We start from the raw sequence: 21,093 nt of genomic DNA, 5'->3' as shown, positions 1-21,093 counted from the left end.
TGCACCTAGATCCCCCACTGAGCCACCAGCATCAATTGCCCCAAACCTGGATGCCCCCCACACTTGGATCCTGCTGGACTGAGCCTGCCCACCCACACATGGTGCACCTGGTGCAGAGGGGCAAGGCCCCAGGGTGTTTCTGGGGCAGGCCCAGCCATTGTACTGTGTCAGGGTCTGGAGCAGCCTCACTGCAAAGTCTCTGTACCAGGAGAGGTGGGGGCTTCAGGGTCATCTCCCACCTCAGTGCAGCCAATGGCCTGTGCTCCCCACTGCCATGCTGGAGCCACATTTATTTATTGACAAATATAATTTGCAGAATTTTAAAATATTGTGTGCAGAATTTTTAATTTTTGGTGCAGAATTTTTAATTTTTTGGCACAGAATTCCCTCAGGACTAAAACATGTATAGACATGCATACACAATACTGCTTCTTTTGATAGACAAGTACAAATCACAACCTTTCCATATGATCCATCCTCTTCTTAATTAAATAGCTGTGGAAACACACATGATCTTTTTTCAGAGTAGCAGCCGTGTTAGTCTGTATTCACCAAAAGAAAAGGAGGACTTGTGGCACCTTAGAGACTAACAAGTTTATTTGAGCATAAGCTTTTGTGAGCTATAGCTCACTTCATCGGAGCTCTAGTCAACAACTACACAAAACAGATTACATAATCAAAGCCTGAATTAGGAAATTGTCCGAGCATGCTAAATCCTTTAATTACTATCACACCTTTTGTACTTGTAATTGTAAATTCTTCCCCATTTGGATATACCATTTCTTTAATTTTATTGTATAAAATATCTGCAATCTTAGTTGTGTCCTCATTTTCCCTTTTAATTGTAGTTTGTGTGTATTTCAGTAAGAAAAGCCTAGTGTGGTTCACCCCATTGGCCCTTCAAGCTACTACATGGATTCCTTTCCTTCTCCTGTGCACACGCATTGTACTGCCAGGGATCTTTCTCTGCACTCTCCCACTTTCTCCAGAGGCCTCTTCCCTGCCTGCTACTCTGTTCTTCTGGGTTTTGGTTTTTTTGCTTTTACAATTCAGGCCATCACAGTTAGTCTGCTGCTGTGGTTGCTGTTTGGGTCTTCTCTCTCTATTGTATCTCTGTTCATACTAGGGAACTAGGAATATTCAGCCTGTCTGGGTATCTAAAGCTAGGAAGGAAGGAGTAATTGTAGTGCGAGTAGACATGTGCTAGCTTTAATCTAATTAGTGCAGGTAACAATAACAGTGAAAACATGGCAGTACGGTTCCCAGCATAGGCCAGCAAAGTGAGTATGCCCCACAGTTCCACACTTGTACTGTTCTGAAGCCCATGCCTCCATGTCATCACTACTGTTGTTACCTGCATTAGCGAGATTAAAGCTAGCAATGGTTGGCCTATCTACTGTTACAATAACACACTAATTTGTGCTGTTGACATATCTTAAGTGGCTGCCTGTGTGTGAGTGGTTATGGTTGAAAACTGTTCTAAACATAGGGCCACAGGAAGCAGTTAATATTAGAAATATGTTCTAATATTTGTTAAACTGTAGCTGAATAATTTTGACCTTATGCGGGTCAGACAAGGCTTTTCTCTTTCAGTATGAGTTACTAAAGTTAATTTTCCTGTTTCCATCCTGAGCAGGAATCCTCAGTCACTGACTAGGTCCATTAATACATTTCATCTTCCTAAAGTATTTAACTAGGCATAGAACTAGCTAAAGTATAGGGGTGATATGGTTAATATCCTTTTGCTCAAGGACCAGACAGGCATGGGCTCTGTTTTTAAAGATGATGGCTACAGTAGCTAAATCAAGGTCTCAGATGTAAACCCTTTTTTATATAACATCATAACCTGGCTCCTCTTAAGTTTTTCTTCTGGATTGAAACCTGGTGTTGAAAGTTTCTAATCAGGAGCAATGTATTTTAAAAATATAGATATATATTAGTTGTAAAATTTGTTTTTACAATAGATTTAAAACATCCTTGTTTAGGTATCCTTAACTCAAATAAATATTTTTTTTCAAGAAAAATCTGGCGCGCGTGCGTGTGTGTGTGTGTGTGTATATGTATATATATATATATATGCAGATGAAAAGTAAAGTAAAAAGGCTACTTGTATGCATAAAAATTTCCACTAGAAATATCTGTATTAATATAGATTATGTAAATTTCAAGTGATTACTTCAGTGACTAAAGCTTCTTCAAGAGTAAACACATTCTAGAAATTGTATAAAACCTTTTCTGTGTAAAAGATGATGAAACTTGTAAAGAACTATTATGATTTATTGGACATTTTCTTGAGATTTAATTCTTCACTAATATGAAAAATAAAATAAATGAAAAGGTATATTACTGTTAAAATAACCAAAAGAAGGACATTCTTTGACAGGCTCTCTAAGCCAAGCTCTTTTGATTGTGCCATGGTTTTGCAGCACATACAGTATGCACAATTGCCCAGCATCTGGAGATCCCCTCACCAACTAGACTTTAACAAGCCAGGCTAACCCGAAGCTTTCACCTTAACTCCCATTTTCAGTTGACGCCTCATCCTTAATGGTATTTGAATATAGGGGATTTTATTTAATATTTTATGCAGTCAAAACAAAATCTATCTACCAAATGTTAACCCAGCAGGAGTCCTGCTAAGCTCTGTGCTCCACTCCCTAATTAAAATCACATGATTGAATAAGAGGAGAAAACCAGTTATTTAAATTCTGTTTGAGCGTTTATTTTATTGGGAAAAAATGCTGATCCTTTGAACTTATACAACATATTAGAATCAAAATGTTTTCAGTTTTCTCAGGTATAATTCAGTATTGCATTGATTTATTAATAGCTTTATTAGGTAAGAAAATTATCAGCTGAAAACACAGGATTACAGCTCTAAGAAATCATTTTTTAAAATTGCTTTTGTGCAAATAGATATTTTGCTTTTCAGCACAAAATTAATTTGCTTTTTAGCTTCAACCTGCTTACAGGCTGCAAGTTACTCCAGATTAGTTAATTACTATATATATTTGCTGTACATTAGAACAGAAATTATTTTGATTGTCAAGGTAATCCTCTACTTTACTCCTACCAAGCTCTGCTATAAATCTCATTCTGGAGCATTAGTGAATGCAAGATAAAATAACAGATCAGTCTCTAGATTTGGAAACATGTGTAGGGCAACCACTTCGGAATTAAATGCATTATACCCAGATGTACAATGACAGCATTAGCAGAAGTACAGTGTAGCTGTAAATTCCAGTTTTTGAGCATTCACCAGTTACTGATAATGCTGATGTCTTAAGTAGTGTAGTAAATTACCTTTTCATTCAGGTATTTCATAAAACTGTTACTGTGGCAGTAGAATATGTACTATGACTTGAGCCATTCCTGTGATTGTCGAGATCTTTACCAGATATCACTGCTTCTGTTTTGTACCATCTGTTTCTTAATGACAGGTAATTTCTATGGTACCCCAAAGCCTCCAGCAGAGCCCAGTCCCTTTCAGCCAGACCCAGTGGATCAGGTTCTTTTTGACAATGATTTTGATGCAGAATCCCAGAGAAAAAGAACCACTTCGGTCAGCAAGATGCAAAGAATGGATAGCTCTCTCCCTGAGGAGGAAGAGGAGGAAGAGAAGGAAGCAGTTAATGGCAGTGGAGGTGCAGGTCAGTTACAAGGGGAGAAATTCCTGACTGCAGTCAAGATTTTAATCAATCAAATTGTCACTCTGAAATTTTCAGATTAACTTGGGTAAAAGCACTGTCACATGATCCGAAAACTAGGTGAAGGAATGTGCAGAGCAAGTGATAATGAAGAACAATGCATTGAAACTGGAACAAAGTGTCCAGTGGGATGTTGCAAAGATTAGTCTGAGATCCTATTCTTTTTAATATCTTTATTATCTCAAAAGAGGGACAGCCAGCACATTAAATGTGCAAATTATGCTGCATCTAGGCATTTCTTGTAAGTCACCTGTGCAAGTATGGATCTGGCCCAGTATTGTTTACCTTCAGAGCTGAAAGAATAAGAGCGTAGGTGATCTGGCTGCAGTCCATTTTAATTTGTCACAAATACAGAATCTTAAAACTGAGGTTATTGGCAATGGTTTCTAAACTGAAGTGCTTAAATTCCCACTATTTACAACCTGCTGCACTGTTGTTTTCCTCATATCACTCACTGTAGTTGTGGTCTCAATAGTTGGGTCTTGATACACTGAGAGGGATGATGGTGTGGATTCTCTAATGCTGTTCTCTTTGATAGGAAATGCAGTAAGTCGTCTACCTAGATGTGTTCCAGTGTTGTTTTTTTCAGCCTAGGCTCAGACAAGTATGAGGTTAATGCTGTTTGGCAAGGGAAGAACAGAACTCAGTGTGTTCACTTCAGTTTTTTAAAGTTCACAGCAGAAAAAAATGTAGTCGAAAAATACCGATAAAATACAGTGGTGTTTGGCATTCTCTCATACTGAGAGCAAAAGGGGTGGTTCTTTGTGAGCAAAGCAGCATGAAAATCTTAACCGTAACACTTTGCTTTAAACAACTTCAGAAAACAAAGAGAGACATTCAGATTCTTCTGACTGGATGAAGCCTGTTCCTAGTTACAACCAGACAAGCAGCTCCATGGATTTCAGAAATTACTTGTCAAGAGATGAGAGCCTAGAGCCTCTACCCAAGAACTGGGAGATGGCCTACACAGACACAGGCATGGTCTACTTCATAGAGTAAGTAGAAGTTTGCATCTTTATAGATTTAATGTATCTTCCTGAGATGCATGAGCACTGAGAGTCTCTAGTCACAGTCTCTCGAGATAGTTCTGCTGATTTTTATATATCTTCCTCCCTACCCACTTTTTATTCCTGATGTCTTTGCACGAAAATATAATCTTCTGGTTTTGAAGTCGCAATCTGTTCTCACTCAGTGATCCTCACCAAATGTTGCCAGTTTTGTGTGTTTGATTTCATAGTGGTTCCTGTGAAGATTATAACAATGCCACTTAGAGAGGACAGTGATGTTGATTTGAGGAATAAGCTGCAGGAATTTTATTTTCATATATATCTGTATCTATCACAGTATCCCTATTTGGTGTCTCCAGCATTTTCATCCAAGTAGCTTTTCCTTCCTATCAGTCTTCATAGATGGATGCTTTCACAGCTATCTTAGCTACCATATATAGGGACTTCAGTGTCGTGTTTATTTTCATGGGGAAAATGTAGATGGGTAAAGAATCCATGTAAATGCTATTAGTAGGATAGTGTTTTGTGTCTGAATAAATTAGGTGGAAAAGCACAATGGTTCCATCTACAAAGTCAGTTAACTTATTTATGATGTGAATTCTGTATCACAGAATGCACAGCTCAGGTTCTGTGTTACTAGCTGGATAAAGGTCTAATTTTATGTGTACTTTTACTATGCAAACTTTCATTGTAATCCATGGGATTTCCCTTATTCTCTCTGTTCTGCCTGTGATCTCTGGTATGAAATAGAATGTGAAAAGCAGCTACCAGAATGTGTAATAGTCTGTTTCATGAATTGTAAAGCATCAGACTACACTGACGGCTAAGCACAGGCAGAAGTTAAGGGTTTTTTCCCCCAAGGTGAAAAATATCTATCCTCAAAATGATTTTTTGCAGTAGCTTCAATGGTAAATGTATGAAAGCGTTTGTCATACTTTGTAGATGGAAAAAAATATTGGATGGAGAAGAACTTTATGCTGAGACTGTGCTGCCTAATGCAGATGTATAGGGCAGAGTTAGAAATCCCTGAGTAAAGGGTTTATAATCACAGCGTCAATAGACCTGAGATAAAGAATGGTTTCTGGATAACTCTGCTCAGTTATGTTACTGTTATCTCAGAGTTAACATGTACCATATGTTCCTGCAGTGCAATGATAAGTACTTCTTGTCATGGAAGAGCAAAATCACTAATCTTGCAAACTCACTGGCAATTTCTTATGTGGTTTGGTTCAGAATGGTAGCGGCCTTTACATCTACTTTCATATTGTGACTTCTTAAAATATCTGTTTTCTGGAATACTTAGGTTGTATTAACTTTTTAACAGCTATAAGATGTTCTTTTACGTCTTATCAGTTTTTCTCCATTACTTTTCCCATGGCTCTTTTCATGATCAACCTATTTTCGAGGTGGTGTCAAACATCTTAAGAAAAGTTTTGTGCTTTTTAATATCTATTTCCCATAATTAAATTTTTAAAACCAGCTAAGGAGAAAGTATGTATTTTGGGTCTGTTCTGATGAGAACCAAAAGGGACAGGTGTATTTAGTGTGCTCTTATTTCATTGGTTCTGTTTGTTCTCTATTTATATATACGTCTACACAGTTCTGCAGAGCCGCTGAATTCAGCTCCAGGCACAAGCTGCATTGACTATTGAGAGATCCAATATTTTTTGATAGATGAAACCTCGACTTACCTCACTCCCAACAAACCTGCTACTTTTAGAGTGAAACTGTGGCTGTGAATACATACCTTTGAAATATTTTTTACTGCTCAGAAACGTTTGCACCGCTGTAACCTCCCATGTCCCAGTGGTACAGAAAAGCCTCGAGTATGTTCGTTATATTTAAGTGGTGCCTTTCCTAGGTCGCATTTTTTGATGTGACAGAGGTGAGAACAGCAGGTACGCTGATCTAGAGGCAAAGATTTGCACGTGGAAGGAAACTTATGAAGAGAAGTGCTAAGTATAATAGGTTAAATCCCTTCCTTGGGAGTCTTTTTCGTCTCTCTCCCTTTATCTCCTGCTGTTTTTCTGCTCCTGATTGGGTTGTCCTATATTCCACAGTCACAACACCAAGACAACTACTTGGCTTGATCCTCGGCTCTGTAAGAAAGCCAAAGCTCCTGAAGACTGTGAGGATGGAGGTGAGATGTTCAGAATTCTGTCTGTCTGCTATATGTAATGCATGTTTGGATGTTGTTTTTCCTACTTGAAAACCAGACTCAAATGGTGTCCAATTAGCATGTTATCAGTAGAGCTTATGAATGCACAAAGTATGGCTCTGGTTAGGAGTTTTGTTTCAAAGACTTCATTTCTTCTTTGCCATTTGGGACTAACCAGACAGATCAATTTTACCTGGAATAGGAGTTTACTTATGCTCTTGTTTCAAGGTCAAGTTCATCTGAAACCAAATAGGATTCCTAATAAAAAATGGGATGTATCTGCTTGTTTACCAACCAAAACTAGTCCCGAGTCCTGTGGAACTGGCTGTCTAATTTCTTTGACTTGATTCATGAAGGGACTTTCTGTGGGATGTGGTAGTAATGAATCCTTAAGCACTTTGGAAAGTCTTTTCCTTATGCATACTACATATTTTATATCAGGTTCATCTTCAGGGAGATCTGGGTTGTTCCTAAGAATGTCCTCTGCACTGATGGGAGAATTAAGTCGTTTGGGGATCTTCGGATAATGCTGTTTGTGACTGTCAGATGTCCCTTATGGAGTCACTTCCAGGGTTCTTTACAATTTGATAAGATCTATCATTGCCAAGACAGAAGTTTCTGCCTGAAGTGTATAATTTGTATTCTTTCTACATTATTTTGAAACCATTAGGGTATGGAGTTAAGTGCCTATGGCTTGGCAGCAGTGGTAGAATGACTGGGCTTGAGAGTGGCTTCAGTGTATTTTCACTGGAACAATGGAGTTTAAGTGAATTGTGGATACACACAAATTCTGGAGAGCAGAATGACACATTACTTGATTCTAAATTCACTGTAACCACTGAGGGGAAAGACCTGGGCATCTTTGTAGACAGCTCAGTGAACACCATTGTTCAAATGTGCAAGGGAAAAGCCCCTAAATACTAGAATGCATAGATGATGGGCTACAATATAATACTGAAAGTACTGCCTTGTCACTTTATATCAGTAGTAGGCTCTCACCTGAAATACTCTGTTCAGTTTCTGGTTGAGAGAAAGAAGTGAAATTTTATTAGAATAATGGAAAAGCTTTTGAGGACAATGTGGAAAAAATTAGGGATACAATAAGTGTACAAAATAACAAACCGTAAACAAAAGGTAAATCAGGTGCTCCCTTTTACCCACTGTCATAATACAAGAACAAGGGCACTTTGGGTTAAATTGAAGGTAGCAGATTTAAAGGCGATAAAGGTAAATACAATGTATAATTAACCCATGAAAAACTCATTGCCCCTAAAGATTATTGGCGCCAAAATCTTAATAAAATTTTTACAAGAATTGGACATTTGTATGAATGAGAAGATCCAATTACATTAGATAGAATTTTTTTTTAGAAGAGATATAAATACTCATGCTTTAAAGCATAAGCAACCCCTAACTAAGTTTAGGAAGAAACTTCATTGTCTAGTAAGAGATTTCTGTACCATCCTCTGAACCTTCTGCTATTGGTCATTGTTGGAGACAGGATTCTAGACTACGAGAACTTCTAAGATAAGTGGTAGTCCCACAGTGAAGGGATGGAAGAGCCTTTGGACTTCATCTGAATTGACCCTTAATTGGGCCAGGTGCAGGAGGCATAAACCAAGCTACAATAGGTGGCTTTATTATAGGAGTATTTTAAAATCTCTGAAGCAGTTGCACGTTTTAAGCATCAGTGTCGTCTTATTTCCATTTAGGAGGGAGCCTTAAAGTATATTATAGTTTATAATCAAGATAGGCATCTGTATTAGCAAGTTTGAAAATAATTAGCCTCTTTTTAGATACTAGAAAATACGATAAGATTTTCAAAGAAATCCTCACAATCCTCTCCTATCCCTCTGGCATCTCAACCCTGTCTAAATTAATTTGACTTTAACATTTCCCTGTTTGTCTGGTTTCATGTGGATAATTTTTCAACAGAAGTGCGAGTCCCTGATATGTGGAAGTGTCCTGGAGAATTCATTTTGCCTAAGCTGTCTCATGTCTCCCAGTGATGGCAGAGCTTAAACCTTCACTAAATAAAGCTTAAAGGGGGTGAACGCTGACAGAATTTTACTGCTTCACAGAGTGACAGAGATGTTTGAGAATCATAATCTAAGCAGGGTTCCATAGTTAAAGTGCTTGTCAGTCATGCTTTTTCTTCAAGCAAAATCCTATCAGTTAAATAGAAAAGAGGTAAATGCCAAGCTGCAGTACCAAACTAGCTACCTAATTTTGTTAGTAATGATTCATTGCCGTTGGGAATGTGTTGTTGAAATAATGTGGCTAGCAACTGGTGCTTTAGTTCCATGGAAGGATGCCTTGTTGTTCTGCAGTCACTGTTAGGGGAAGGAGGAGTCTGAGATTTTTGTCCTGTGTGTGGCAACGCTTGGACTCAGCCTGTTCCCCAGTGATGCAGAATTTCCATAGCTAATGATTCTCAAACAAGAACGCTCTAATCCTGACCCCTGTGTGTATCATTATCTGTAGCATTCCCATTGATCGCAGCTGCCATGGTGAGTCAGACAGAATGAATTTGTCTGTGAAATAATGTTGGTCTATCCCAAGGATGGGCAAACTATGGCCCGGGGGCTGCATCCGGCCCTTCAGATGTTTTAATCCGGCTCTCAAGCTCCTGCCAGGAAGTGGAGTCTGGGGCTTGCCCCGTTCCGGTGCTCCAGCCAGGGAGCGGGGTTGGGGGCTTGTCCACCCCTGGTCTAGCCCATTCAGGGCTTTAAAGAGAGAGGCTAGTACCAAAACTGTATCAGCATTCAGACCATAGTTGTCACTAGCAAAATCTTGAACTAACTTCCTTCCATCCAGATTCCCATCTCCTTAAGAGAGTGCAGTAGCAGGGATACATTCTTTCCATTTTAATATGGACCCTTAATTACTTCAGTACAATATTTTCCATACTAAATCCAAGATACTTCTAGTCTTACTTTTCAGTTTTCTTGCACCCCAACTGGCTTTTTAAAAATAATGCGTATTCACTATCTTCTCTAATATGGGACAATGCAGGGAACTGATGGGGTGGTTGGCAGTAGGTAACTAAGGGTTGCCCTCCGTCATAATTTTTGATTTTTTGGGGAGAGTATAGGAACCTACTTGCATTTGTTTCTGTTCACCTCTTGCACCAAGACTTCACACTGTGAATCTGATCTGTGAGAATGTTGGTGGTAATCAGCCTACAGGCAAATCCTGCAGATGCTTGCAAGGCAGTAGTGCAGTGTAGACAGCCAATAAAATAAAAATGTACAGAGAAGCAGTCTCTGCAGCAAACATCTCCCGTGTTACAAGAGTCAATAGGCACTGAGGCAAGACTGAAAACAGCCTCTTATTCTCCTAAATCTATTCTTAATGAAGCCAGTTTGAGCCACTGCCTCATACTGCTGCTTTATTAAACATACGTGAAGCCCCCCACTGGGAGAGGATGGGATAAAAAAAGGCATTTTAAAGAGAAAGATGCAGGACATCCTAATGAACAGCACTTAAACAAATAGTCCCTCTGGGGCATTTGTCAAGTTCCACTGAGCTGTACTGATACTCATAATTGGTAACATGCTGCCACATGCTAAGAAAATTCCTGTTACCTTCAAGCCTGGGGCAGCCACAAACAACAAACAAAATAATGACACAGAAATCTTACCCTTCAAAACAATCCAGACATCTGAAAGAAAAATAAAAGGCAATTTGTGGTCCAAATGGAACAATATTTCTATTTTGTCTTAACTTTCACACCAAGCTCCTTTTCAAACCGCGTTTCCATATTTACATTTCTGTGCTCAAATTAGAGTAGCAAAGCTGTAGCCACCAGGCCTGTGTGGTGACAGCTTGTTGCCGTCAACCAGTAATGCTCTGGTTCTAGCCGCTGCCCTACAAGAATTCGAATTTAGTTCAGAAACGAGGGAGCTTTCTGATTTTTTTCTATGCTGGTTTCAGTATGAATGTTTATTTTGTAAAGATTTAATTGCATTTTGCACACCACTTTCAGAAGATGGGATCATTAATTTCCCTCCAGATTTGTTGCTCTGGAGACTTGGATTCAAACAATAACAAACACAAATGGAAATGAGTTTGGGGTGATGTCTTTTCAGTCTTCACTTGTCCTTGTCTCCACTGTACTGCCTCTTTGATCCTGATTCAGGAGCCTAGGTGTAAAGTAGCAAGGAGTGCAGGTCAGGACTGCGGTGCATTGGGAGAGCTAGGTGGGGAGACTGACTGGAATGTTGCAGGTCTGGCTTGAAATGCAGGTGTTAAGGGGATGTGTGTGTAAAATTGGAATAACGAGGGGGTTGCAGGTCAGAATTTAGGTCCCTTGGCAGAGGTTTCTGGAAGCACATGACTGGAATAGCATGGTCCCACAATTCAGGGCTGAGATGGATTGAAAGTGCTTCTTTGGGAAAAGCTTCAATATCTCCTTTCCACGCTATGGGTCAGCCATAGACAGTGCTATCATATAGTTACAGATTGGGGAGTTAAAAACAAAACTTCACAGATGAAACTGGTTATTTATAATTGGCTTAGTCTAATAAAATGAGACCTTTATCTTTCTCTTCCTCCTTTTGTTACTTAAGATATTTTTGTGCTTCACTTTGAAGCTTGTTAAAACTTAATTTTTTTCTTTAAAATGCAAGTCTCCTCCTCCAATGGACCAGTGAGTACAGGGGGGCCCATTTTCCCTCTGGGAAATGCAAGCACTCAATTCATGGGAATATATAAATTGCTTTCATATTTCTGACACAGTCAGTCCATAAGCTCTCCACTCATCTTTTTTTCACATGAATGTTGACATTTTCAAATACTTTTCCATTATAGTGCAGAATTTTGTTCATTCTTCTGTTCCAATTACAGAACTTCCTTATGGCTGGGAGAAAATAGAAGACCCTCAGTATGGAACATACTACGTCGAGTAAGTGTTTACACCAATTATTCACTTCATGTGGACATCAGATATGGTAGAGAATAATTAAACAGTTGCTATGTAATAAATGCAAATTGTCTCTAAGGTGCCACAAGTACTCCTTTTCTTTTTGCGAATACAGACTAACACGGCTGTTCCTCTGAAACCTTTAATGACTATGTATCCAGTGCAAATTAAGAGCCAGTTCTGGTGGCCGTAACTGAATTGTGCACTATTCCTGTGTGTTAATATGTAAGATAATGTGTGTAGCTTCCCTTCACACTAAGTAAGATGCATCCATCTATCATCTGGAGGGGAGGAATCAAGTAGTAACCATTGTCCTGGGCTGGAAACCAGAGTGCAGCAAGTAAGCAGTAGGATTCACTTTGCTTCTCTGGCTCATACATGTCTGTGACTTTTCTTTTATAACTAAGAGTTATGATAGTTTGTTACAACAGTAACTTTATCTGGCATTAGTGATTTTGCCCAAATGGTTGAATCTTTCTTAATATCCTTATTATAAAAACTGAAGATGCTGAATGTATGTTTAAAGAGATCAGAGCATGTTTCTGTTCTGAAATACCTTTAAAATGGAGCCTCTCGATTAAAACAGTAGCGCCTGCTATTCACAAACCAATGGGAAATTGCTTTCCCCTCATTCTTGGGTTCCAAAGCAAATCCCTAAACTACTGTGACTGGCTTGCTCAGCTTCAGCTCAGGCTGAATGAAAACCACCTTCAATCATCAAGAGAAAAATTAGCGGAGAATTGAAAATATTAGCATTTGTTGGATAAATGTTAGTGAGATCTCTGCAGAGCCAGCACTGTTGTTTTAATATTGTCCAGGCTAATAAATATTTTGGTACTTCAGTTCTGCTTTCATGTTTCAGTGTTCAGCAACAAAGACAACAAATACCATGGATGTATGGAAGCAGCATCCACTTGGTGTCAGGAGAAGAAATAAATGTTTGCTTTGCTAAGCAGTTCTCTTTTTACCCAATATTATGGTCTACAGCAGCTCTTTTGAAATGTGCAAAGTGATGTTAAGATAAATAATATGCTTATATTACTCAGAGTTCATCCTGTCACTCCAAAAGCAGCCTCAAAAGTCAAGGCTGAATTGTATAGTTGTTTCTGTTTCGAGAAATTAGTAGTTGGAGTATGCTTCAAAGGCTTAATCGTTGAGCTCCTCATGAGGAGATGGTTGGTCCTGCACCTGAACAAGAAACTATGGCATTGTCCTGAATAACTAGTTAACAAGATATTTAAATATTTTTAACCAGGTTTTCTTTCCTGCAGTGTTAGTTGAAATTCCTTTGGTTTTGATAATCTGATTTTTCATCGTAGGTGTTTCTTTTAATTTTTCTCTCTGTTTAGATAATGAAAATAGGCTACTCATTTTCACTTTCTTTGCTCTCATGAATTAGCACAATGCTGTTGTGTTTGAGTTGCACATACTACAGGGGAACAAGCTATTAAGATTAGGCTTTGTATAACTTTTTAAATTAAACTTTAAATTTTAGTTCTCAATTGCGATTGTCCTTTGAGAGAAAGGAGCAGAATATATGGATTTCTGTAATTTAATGGCTATGATGCTGACCCTTAAATATATTCAGTGCTGTAGAATTTACATTGTATGTTTATTCTTAAGCAAAAACAGTAATTTCCAAGAATCACATTTTATTGTATTAGCAAACTGGATCATATTTATAAAAACTACAATAAAAGAGCAAAATCTTAAAGGTACATAAAATTCAAAGAATGCTTTGAAAGAGAGAGAGTCATAACACAAAAATATAAACATTAGAATTTGGACAGTCACAGGGGAATGAAGATTTACCGCCCCCAAAAAAAACACAAAAGGTTTTTTCAATGTTGAGCTGTCCTTTTATGTTTACTCTTGTGCTGAAATGAAGCAATGTGAGCTTGCACATTACAGCATTCTTTGATACAGTATGGTAATCACTATTAGGGATCTGACAATGTTTGGCAATTGAATCAAGGAGAATTTTGCCTTGCTAAGGAGGTACCGATATCTCAAAGTCTGGGGTTTGCACTTTCTATGAATGCAAAGTTACAATAAAATGTTAACATACTACATTGTACATTACTTATTACTTATTCAGGATCAGGTTAATATTCATAGAACCTGACTAAAGGAGCTGGCTTACTGGCTGGGGAGCCCTCCTTCTCTGAGTAAGTTAAAAGGGTAACCATATTTCTGAATACCGATCTTCTTTTTGGTACTTCTCTTGTGTACACAGTTGGTGTGAAAGCTTTTCCATTACAAGGACAGTCCACATTTTACTATACCAGAATTCCATAGGAGAAGTCACATTTTTCCAATAATATGCAATATAAAGTCTGTTTAAAATGTAGATCCTTTATGGGAGCATTAAGTAAGCAGGTCAGGGGATCTCTGGAAAGCTGGCCTTTTTCTTATAAAGTTAATCTCTTTAATAATTTCCTCTGCAAACCATCGAATTTATGGACACAACCACCACATGTGCATGTATGTTCCCCTATCCCTGCAACCCCTCCAAACAGAGTGCCTCCCTAGTAGCAAAAATACAGTGAATCCTAACCTGAGTCAAATACCAACTATTCAGTAATTTGTAAAAATTTTCTTTGTGAGCTACACAAATTGAAAATATATATCCACTTTCCCATATAGAGACCCATTAATCTAGATCAATTTCTTTGTCCAGCTCTCTCTCCTATTTTTTCAGCTGGGTTGTTTCCTATCAATATCTTTGTCAATCAAAATTGTAGACATCTTAGAAATTAAATCTCTTGTTCCAGCTTGCTCCTGGGTCAACTCCTCAGATATGCTTAAAGATCTAGATAGAGCCGTCTTATATCCAGATTTCACAATAAGGTGTTTGACTTGTAAATACTGAAAATACAGGATCTTTCTATTATTTACTTTATTACATATCTCTTGGTATGATCTTAAATCAGGATCCAGGATCAACTGTCCAAACTGAGGAATGTCAGCCCTTACCCAGAATGAATAATCACTTTGATATTTCCTAGGGATAAATTCGTGATTATTAATGAAAATAACTGAGGGAGAGGGCTTGGCGACAGGAATTTTAAAAAGCTAAGGTGGGCTGGATGAATGGGTGGCTTTTATTTTTGGTGAGCTAAATTTATTTTTAACCCAACAATTACTATAAATAACTGTATTTTGGCTACAGTCTTATTTGAGCTTTACCCAGTGTTTGGATGGTCTGTTGTTAACCCGGTTGATCGTATCTTTTAATTGTGATGCATAATAATAATAAGCCAAATTAGGGAACGGTCGTTCACTAGACTTTGTAGACTTACTCGGGTTTCAGAGTAACAGCCGTGCTAGTCTGTATTCGCAAAAAGAAAAGGAATACTTGTGGCCACAAGGTGCCACAAGTACTCCTTTTCTTTTTAGACTTACTCAGAACTTCAGAACTCACCCTTTGTCTTTTGTGTTCCCATATGAATTTTAATAGTGCATCTTGCTCTGTTTTTAGTGGCATGACGGGGATAACAGTAGGGGGATGCACTGAAACAAAAAATAGTAACTTGGGGAGGACATTCATCTTACTGAGGCTACACTATCTAGCCAAGAAATTTCATATTTGTTCCATTTCTCCAAATCTTTTATTATTTTCTGCCACAGTGGAAGGTAATTTGCTTTAAAAAGATGTTTGTTTCTCTACAATATTTATTCCTAAAAAGTTTAAAGATTCCTTTACCCATTTAAATTTATGTAGCTGACAACAGTTTGTTTCGGCCCTTTAGGGAATATTAATTTCTAAAATTCCAGATTTATCATAGTTTATTTTGATGCCTGATAACGGCTCAAATTCCAACATCAATTGTTGTGTAATTTTTAATTACACTTGTAGATCCTGCAAATATAACAAGATATTGTCAGCATATAACACTACTTTCTGTTTTAAACATTTTGATGCCTTTAACCAAGGGGCTGTTTCTCACATATATTGCAAATGACTACATTGACAGAACAAGCAACGGGGGGCAACCCTGTCTTGTACCCCTAGACAAATTAAAAGGAGGGGATTGAAGTATACGAGTAGAAAACTGGTTTCCAAAACTAAACCTTACCAAAATCTGCCTGAGGTTCTCCCACTACAAAGGTCAGTGGTTTCTCAACATCCAACAAAAGAATTGCTAAAATTAACACTATAGATGAAATGCAGAGTTCTTCTGACATTACCAGATAGATGCCTGCCAGCAATAAACTCACCCCAGGTGAACACATTTGGGCAAGATGACACTCAGTCTGTTTGCTAGCACCTTGGCATAGATTTTAACAGTCATATTAATTAAAGAAATAGAACGGTATGATGCCCAGTTGCTAAGATCTTTTCTTTGTTTAGGAATGACCACAATTTTTGCTGCTTTCCCTGAATCTGGAATCTCGTTCCCCTCCAATCTTCAGTTAAAATAGGGACCGATGCTTGCTTGTGGAGCTTTGTAATACTCACAAGAAAACATATTGGGACCTGGAGGTTTATTAGATTTTAATTTCTTAATTACATTTTCAACTTCCTCTGCAGCAATTTACCTGTCAAGCTGCCACATCCTCCTCAGAGCTGAGGTAGCCTCACACTTCTCCATTACTATTTATAAATTCAGGATTTGGATGTTCTGAAGTGTACAAAGTGTTGGAAAAGTTAGCAAAGATTCCAGCAATCTGTTTGATGGCAGTTATTGAATCTCCCTTTTTATTTCTAATCAGAAGGGTGGCTGACTTATCCTGTTCCTTTTTTTTAAACTTTCCGGCTAAAAGCCTATCAGTTTTATTGTCCTTTTCAGAGTATTTGTTTGCTCAGCCACACTCAGTTGTAACAGGTTAATCTTCCCTCTTACCTCAATTATTTTCTTATACACTCTTTTAGATCCTGTAGCTTTACATCTGCCTACCAAAACAGAAAGTTCTTTAATCAAACTCTCTTCTTCAAGAGCTCTTATTTTTTTAAGGTATGATGCTTTCTTTACAAGGATCCCTTTCATTACTCCCTTTCAAGCATACCAGAGAAGTCTTATATTTGGTCCCTTCCTTAACATTGTCTTCTATATATTTCTGAAACATTTCTTCCAGCTCTTGAATTCTAAGGGAGTCATAAAACACAGCTCTATTCAACGACCACGCCCTTCGTTTTTCCATTAAATTCCAGTCTTAATCTTTAATCTAATATATGCGGAGGTATAATCAGACCAAGTTATAACTCCCAGATTAGCTTTTTGGACTGAACTAGTCAAGGCCCTAGAAACAAAAATCATATCAATCCTGGGATAAGATCCATGTGCAGCAGAACAGTGTTTAAAGTTCCTGATGCCTGGATTCATCTCCCACCAGTCAGCCGTCAGATCCTCATTTTTCTAAATAATGCAACACATTTGCACTTGCTTCTTCTGAATGCCTTCTGTGCAGGGGTGAAAGTAACTTAAAGGACTTACCAGTACACCAGAGTCCTGAGTGGGGGCGGGGCGTGGCCTCAACCAGAAGAGGTGGGCCCTTTAAATACCCGAGCCTTTAAACCAAGGTTTAAAGGCCCCAGGGCTCCAGCTGTGGTAGCGGTGCCTGGGAGCCTTGGGCCCTTTAAATCACCCCCAGAGCTACCAGCTGCAGTGGTGGCTGGGAGCTCAGGGGCAATTTAAAGGATCATGGTCTCAACCAGGAGAGGCGGGCCCTTTAAAGCCCTGGGTCCTTTAAATCACTCCAGGCAGCCGGGTTCGGGCCGCAATTTAAAGGGCCCAAGGCTCCCTGCAGTGGCTGGAACCCCTGGCCCTTTAAATCACCGCTCGAGCCCTGCCGCCACTACCCCAGGGCTCCAGCAGCAGGGCTCGGATGGTGATTTAAAGGTCCCGGGGCTCGGGCCGCTGCAGGGAGTCCCGGGCCCTCTAAATCGCCGGCCTGGGGAAGCAGTTCTGGTCCAGCACGGTTTACGGGCCCAGACCGGCTTACTTTCACCTCTGCCTCTGTGTACATTTGATCAATCCAAAGTGGGATTTAAGCACCTCATTAGAATCTCTGCCTAGAATAATATTCCCTTCCCTAAAACTTCGCAAGTCCATTAAAAAAACGATCAAAAAAAGAAGCTTGTCCTTGATTGGGAGCATATTCATTGGCTAAGGTGAGAAATTTACCTTTCAAGGACCCCTTAGTTAAAATACAACTGCCCTCTGTATATATGAGTTGTACTGAAACAATAAAAGGGAAGTGTTTAGCCAAGTGTTGCCAACCCTCTTCTACTAGATTGCCCTGGAGAGACACATGGTAGCTATGTCCAAGAGGCAATCAATTATTTCTCATTTTTCTTCAAGTGAGCTTCCAACAAATAGATTATACTAGGAAAATCCTCTTCCAGTGAGCAGAATACCCTTTTCCTTTTGTTGGATTGTTCAGCTCCTTAATAGTCATGACATTAACAAACTCTCCCATGAGTATCAAGTCTGCACTATAAGGTGGGTAGAAAGCTGGCTAGATTGTCGGGCTCAACGGGTGGTGATCAATGGCTCCATGTCTAGTTGGCAGCCGGTGTCAAGTGGAGTGCCCCAGGGGTCGGTCCTGGGGCCGGTTTTGTTCAATATCTTCATAAATGATCTGGAGGATGGTGTAGATTGCACTCTCAGCAAATTTGCGGATGATACTAAACTGGGAGGAGTGGTAGATACGCTGAAGGGGAGGGATAGGATACAGAGGGACCTAGACAAATTGGAGGATTGGGCCAAAAGAAATCTGATGAGGTTCAATAAGGATAAGTGCAGGGTCCTGCACTTAGGACGGAAGAATCCAATGCACCGCTACAGACTAGGGGCCGAATGGCTAGGCAGCAGTTCTGCGGAAAAGGACCTAGGGGTGGCAGTGGATGAGAAGCTGGATATGAGTCAGCAGTGTGCCCTTGTTGCCAAGAAGGCCAATGGCATTTTGGGATGTATAAGTAGGGGCATAGCGAGCAGATCGAGGGACGTGATCGTTCCCCTCTATGCGACATTGGTGAGGCCTCATCTGGAGTACTGTGTCCAGTTTTGGGCCCCACACTACAAGAAGGATGTGGATAAATTGGAGAGAGTCCATCGAAGGGCAACAAAAATGATTAGGGGTCTAGAACACATGACTTATGAGGAGAGGCTGAGGGAGCTGGGATTGTTTAGCCTGCAGAAGAGAAGAATGAGGGGGGATTTGATAGCTGCTTTCAACTACCTGAAAGGGGGTTCCAAAGAGGATGGCTCTAGACCGTTCTCAGTGGTAGCAGATGACAGAACAAGGAGTAATGGTCTCAAGTTGCAGTGGGGTAGGTTTAGATTGGATATTAGGAAAAACTTTTTCACTATGAGGGTGGTGAAACACTGGAATGCGTTACCTAGGGAGGTGGTAGAATCTCCTTCCTTAGAGGTTTTTAAGGTCAGGCTTGACAAAGCCCTGGCTGGGATGATTTAACTGGGAATTGGTCCTGCTTCGAGCAGGGGGTTGGACTAGATGACCTTCTGGGGTCCCTTCCAACCCTGATATTCTATGATTCTATGCTGTCGCCCAGTATATTACCCTTTGCTAAAATCAGTGAGATGTGCAACCCCCCTATACGCCTAATGGGTATAACATTAACTATAATGTTATACCTATTAGGCGTGCTGTATCCACATACACTATCCTGGGTGCTGCCCAGCCCAGCTTCCATTCCATATATTCCTTTTGTCATTATAACCACATGGATAGAATATCCATTATTATTGTAATATTACATATACTAATTTTGTTGTTCTGGATCTGGACAGTTTATTCTGCTCTCATAATCTGTCTTTTTGTCTTGACAATGTATCTTTTTGAGCTGTTCAGGTTCTCTATGATGTCACTGATTCCCAGTGATTTCTGGGAAAGCCTTTGATCCCATTCAGATTGTTCTGGAACTGATTTAACCATTTCCATTTTTGTAAGTATCTGTTCCCCTTTTTTTGGATCTGAGTTAGACACATCAGTCCTTCCATTTAAAGGACAGTCTAAATGAGAACCCTCATTTGTATTGTACATTGTTCTATCTAAGAAGTGTGGTCACCTGGTATAGTTCTCTTTACTTTCTAAAGGTTGAGGTTACCAGATCTGGGAAAATTTGTACGGGCTGGTTAAGAATCGTCAGTGGGTCAGCTCTCTCCCTCATTGCCCTGAGAATTTTATCCTTGTTGTGGTAGTGGTAGAGAGAAGACAATCACGTTTTTTAATCTGGAACCTGCTGGAGGCCTGGGGGAAAGGGATCTGTGAGCTCTCCAAATATGAATGTGATAAATATTGCCCAGTTTTAATATGTCATGGAAACTATTGTCCGTGTGCCCAACAGATTTTTCCCTTCAGTCTCCTCTGGAATATATTTAATCCTTATGTAATTCTTGTATTCTGTTTTCCATGTCCTCCAGCTTTAATTCTGTGTGTTCCTCTTTTTTCCAGTTGTTTCAATTTTTTCAGTTAGATTAATAATGCTGTCCAATTGGTCATTTAATCCTGCTTCTACATCTAATATTTTCCCATTAATTTCATTTTTGTATTTTTATTGTAAGCCTGGAACTCTTCTCTCCTCTCCTCTCCTCTCCTTATTCATCTTTTTGATTTCTTACAGCAGGTCCTTTAGGTCAGCCTCAGTGACTGGTGCATCTCCACCTGCCTCCGTTAATTTGTTTGTTGCCAGGAAAATTACTCTTTTGTTTTTGGGTGGGGAGGGGAAGAGATCTTTATTGGAGGATTTCTTTCTTTTCCCAAACATCTAGATTTTCTCTTTTCTTCTTGCTTGTTGTGCCTCTTTCAAGATGACTGCTACCGCACTCCCCCTCTGTTTGTCTGAGCTTTCCAAAATGGTCATTGCTATATTTCCTCCCCCAGCCACAATAGTACAATTTTATTTTATTTCTTTACATTTTGTTGCACTCACCCACTGTCTCTGTACAGGATGTTGAGGATCCAGTTCAACATCTCCAAGCTTGGAGTCATTTTAGTAAAAAGAAAAGGAGTACTTGTGGCACCTTAGAGTTTAACCAATTTATTTGAGCATAAGCTTTTGTGAGCTACAGCTCACTTCATCAGATGCATTTTAGTATGTTCTTTAGGCTGATTGCCCTGGATTCTGTTGCTGTTTTTTCTCCCAGAGCCTGGTACCTGCCAACTCTCTTCAGCCTTCTTTTATTTTTCTTCTCAAAACTGGCTCCACAGGTGTGATGATTCATATTTAAAGCACAGAACTGTGGCTTGGTTCTTTTTATTCTTCTTAAATTGGTTTCATTTATTCCCCCTTTCTTGCAGAGAGCTGGATTAACCCAGCAACCCTGTATT

General features: G+C 39.3%; 1 protein-coding gene across 2 annotated transcripts in view; it reads left to right on the top strand.

The window, feature by feature from the left end:
* MAGI3 (membrane associated guanylate kinase, WW and PDZ domain containing 3) overlaps window positions 1-21,093 on the top strand; it is a 218,109-nt gene that overhangs the window by 126,583 nt on the left and 70,433 nt on the right. For both annotated transcript variants that reach the window (XM_048826998.2, XM_048827001.2), the window contains exons 4-7: window positions 3,441-3,650; window positions 4,528-4,702; window positions 6,775-6,854; window positions 11,721-11,778. In XM_048826998.2, coding sequence (XP_048682955.2) covers window positions 3,441-3,650; window positions 4,528-4,702; window positions 6,775-6,854; window positions 11,721-11,778 — 523 coding nt within the window. The remainder of the gene's footprint in view (window positions 1-3,440; window positions 3,651-4,527; window positions 4,703-6,774; window positions 6,855-11,720; window positions 11,779-21,093) is intronic.

Source organism: Caretta caretta, chromosome 21 (assembly GCF_965140235.1).
Source record: "Caretta caretta isolate rCarCar2 chromosome 21, rCarCar1.hap1, whole genome shotgun sequence".
In the NCBI taxonomy this organism is placed as follows: Eukaryota; Metazoa; Chordata; order Testudines; family Cheloniidae; genus Caretta; species Caretta caretta.
The sequence above is the reverse complement of the archived record's forward strand: the minus strand, read 5'-3'. Positions and strand labels throughout refer to the sequence as shown.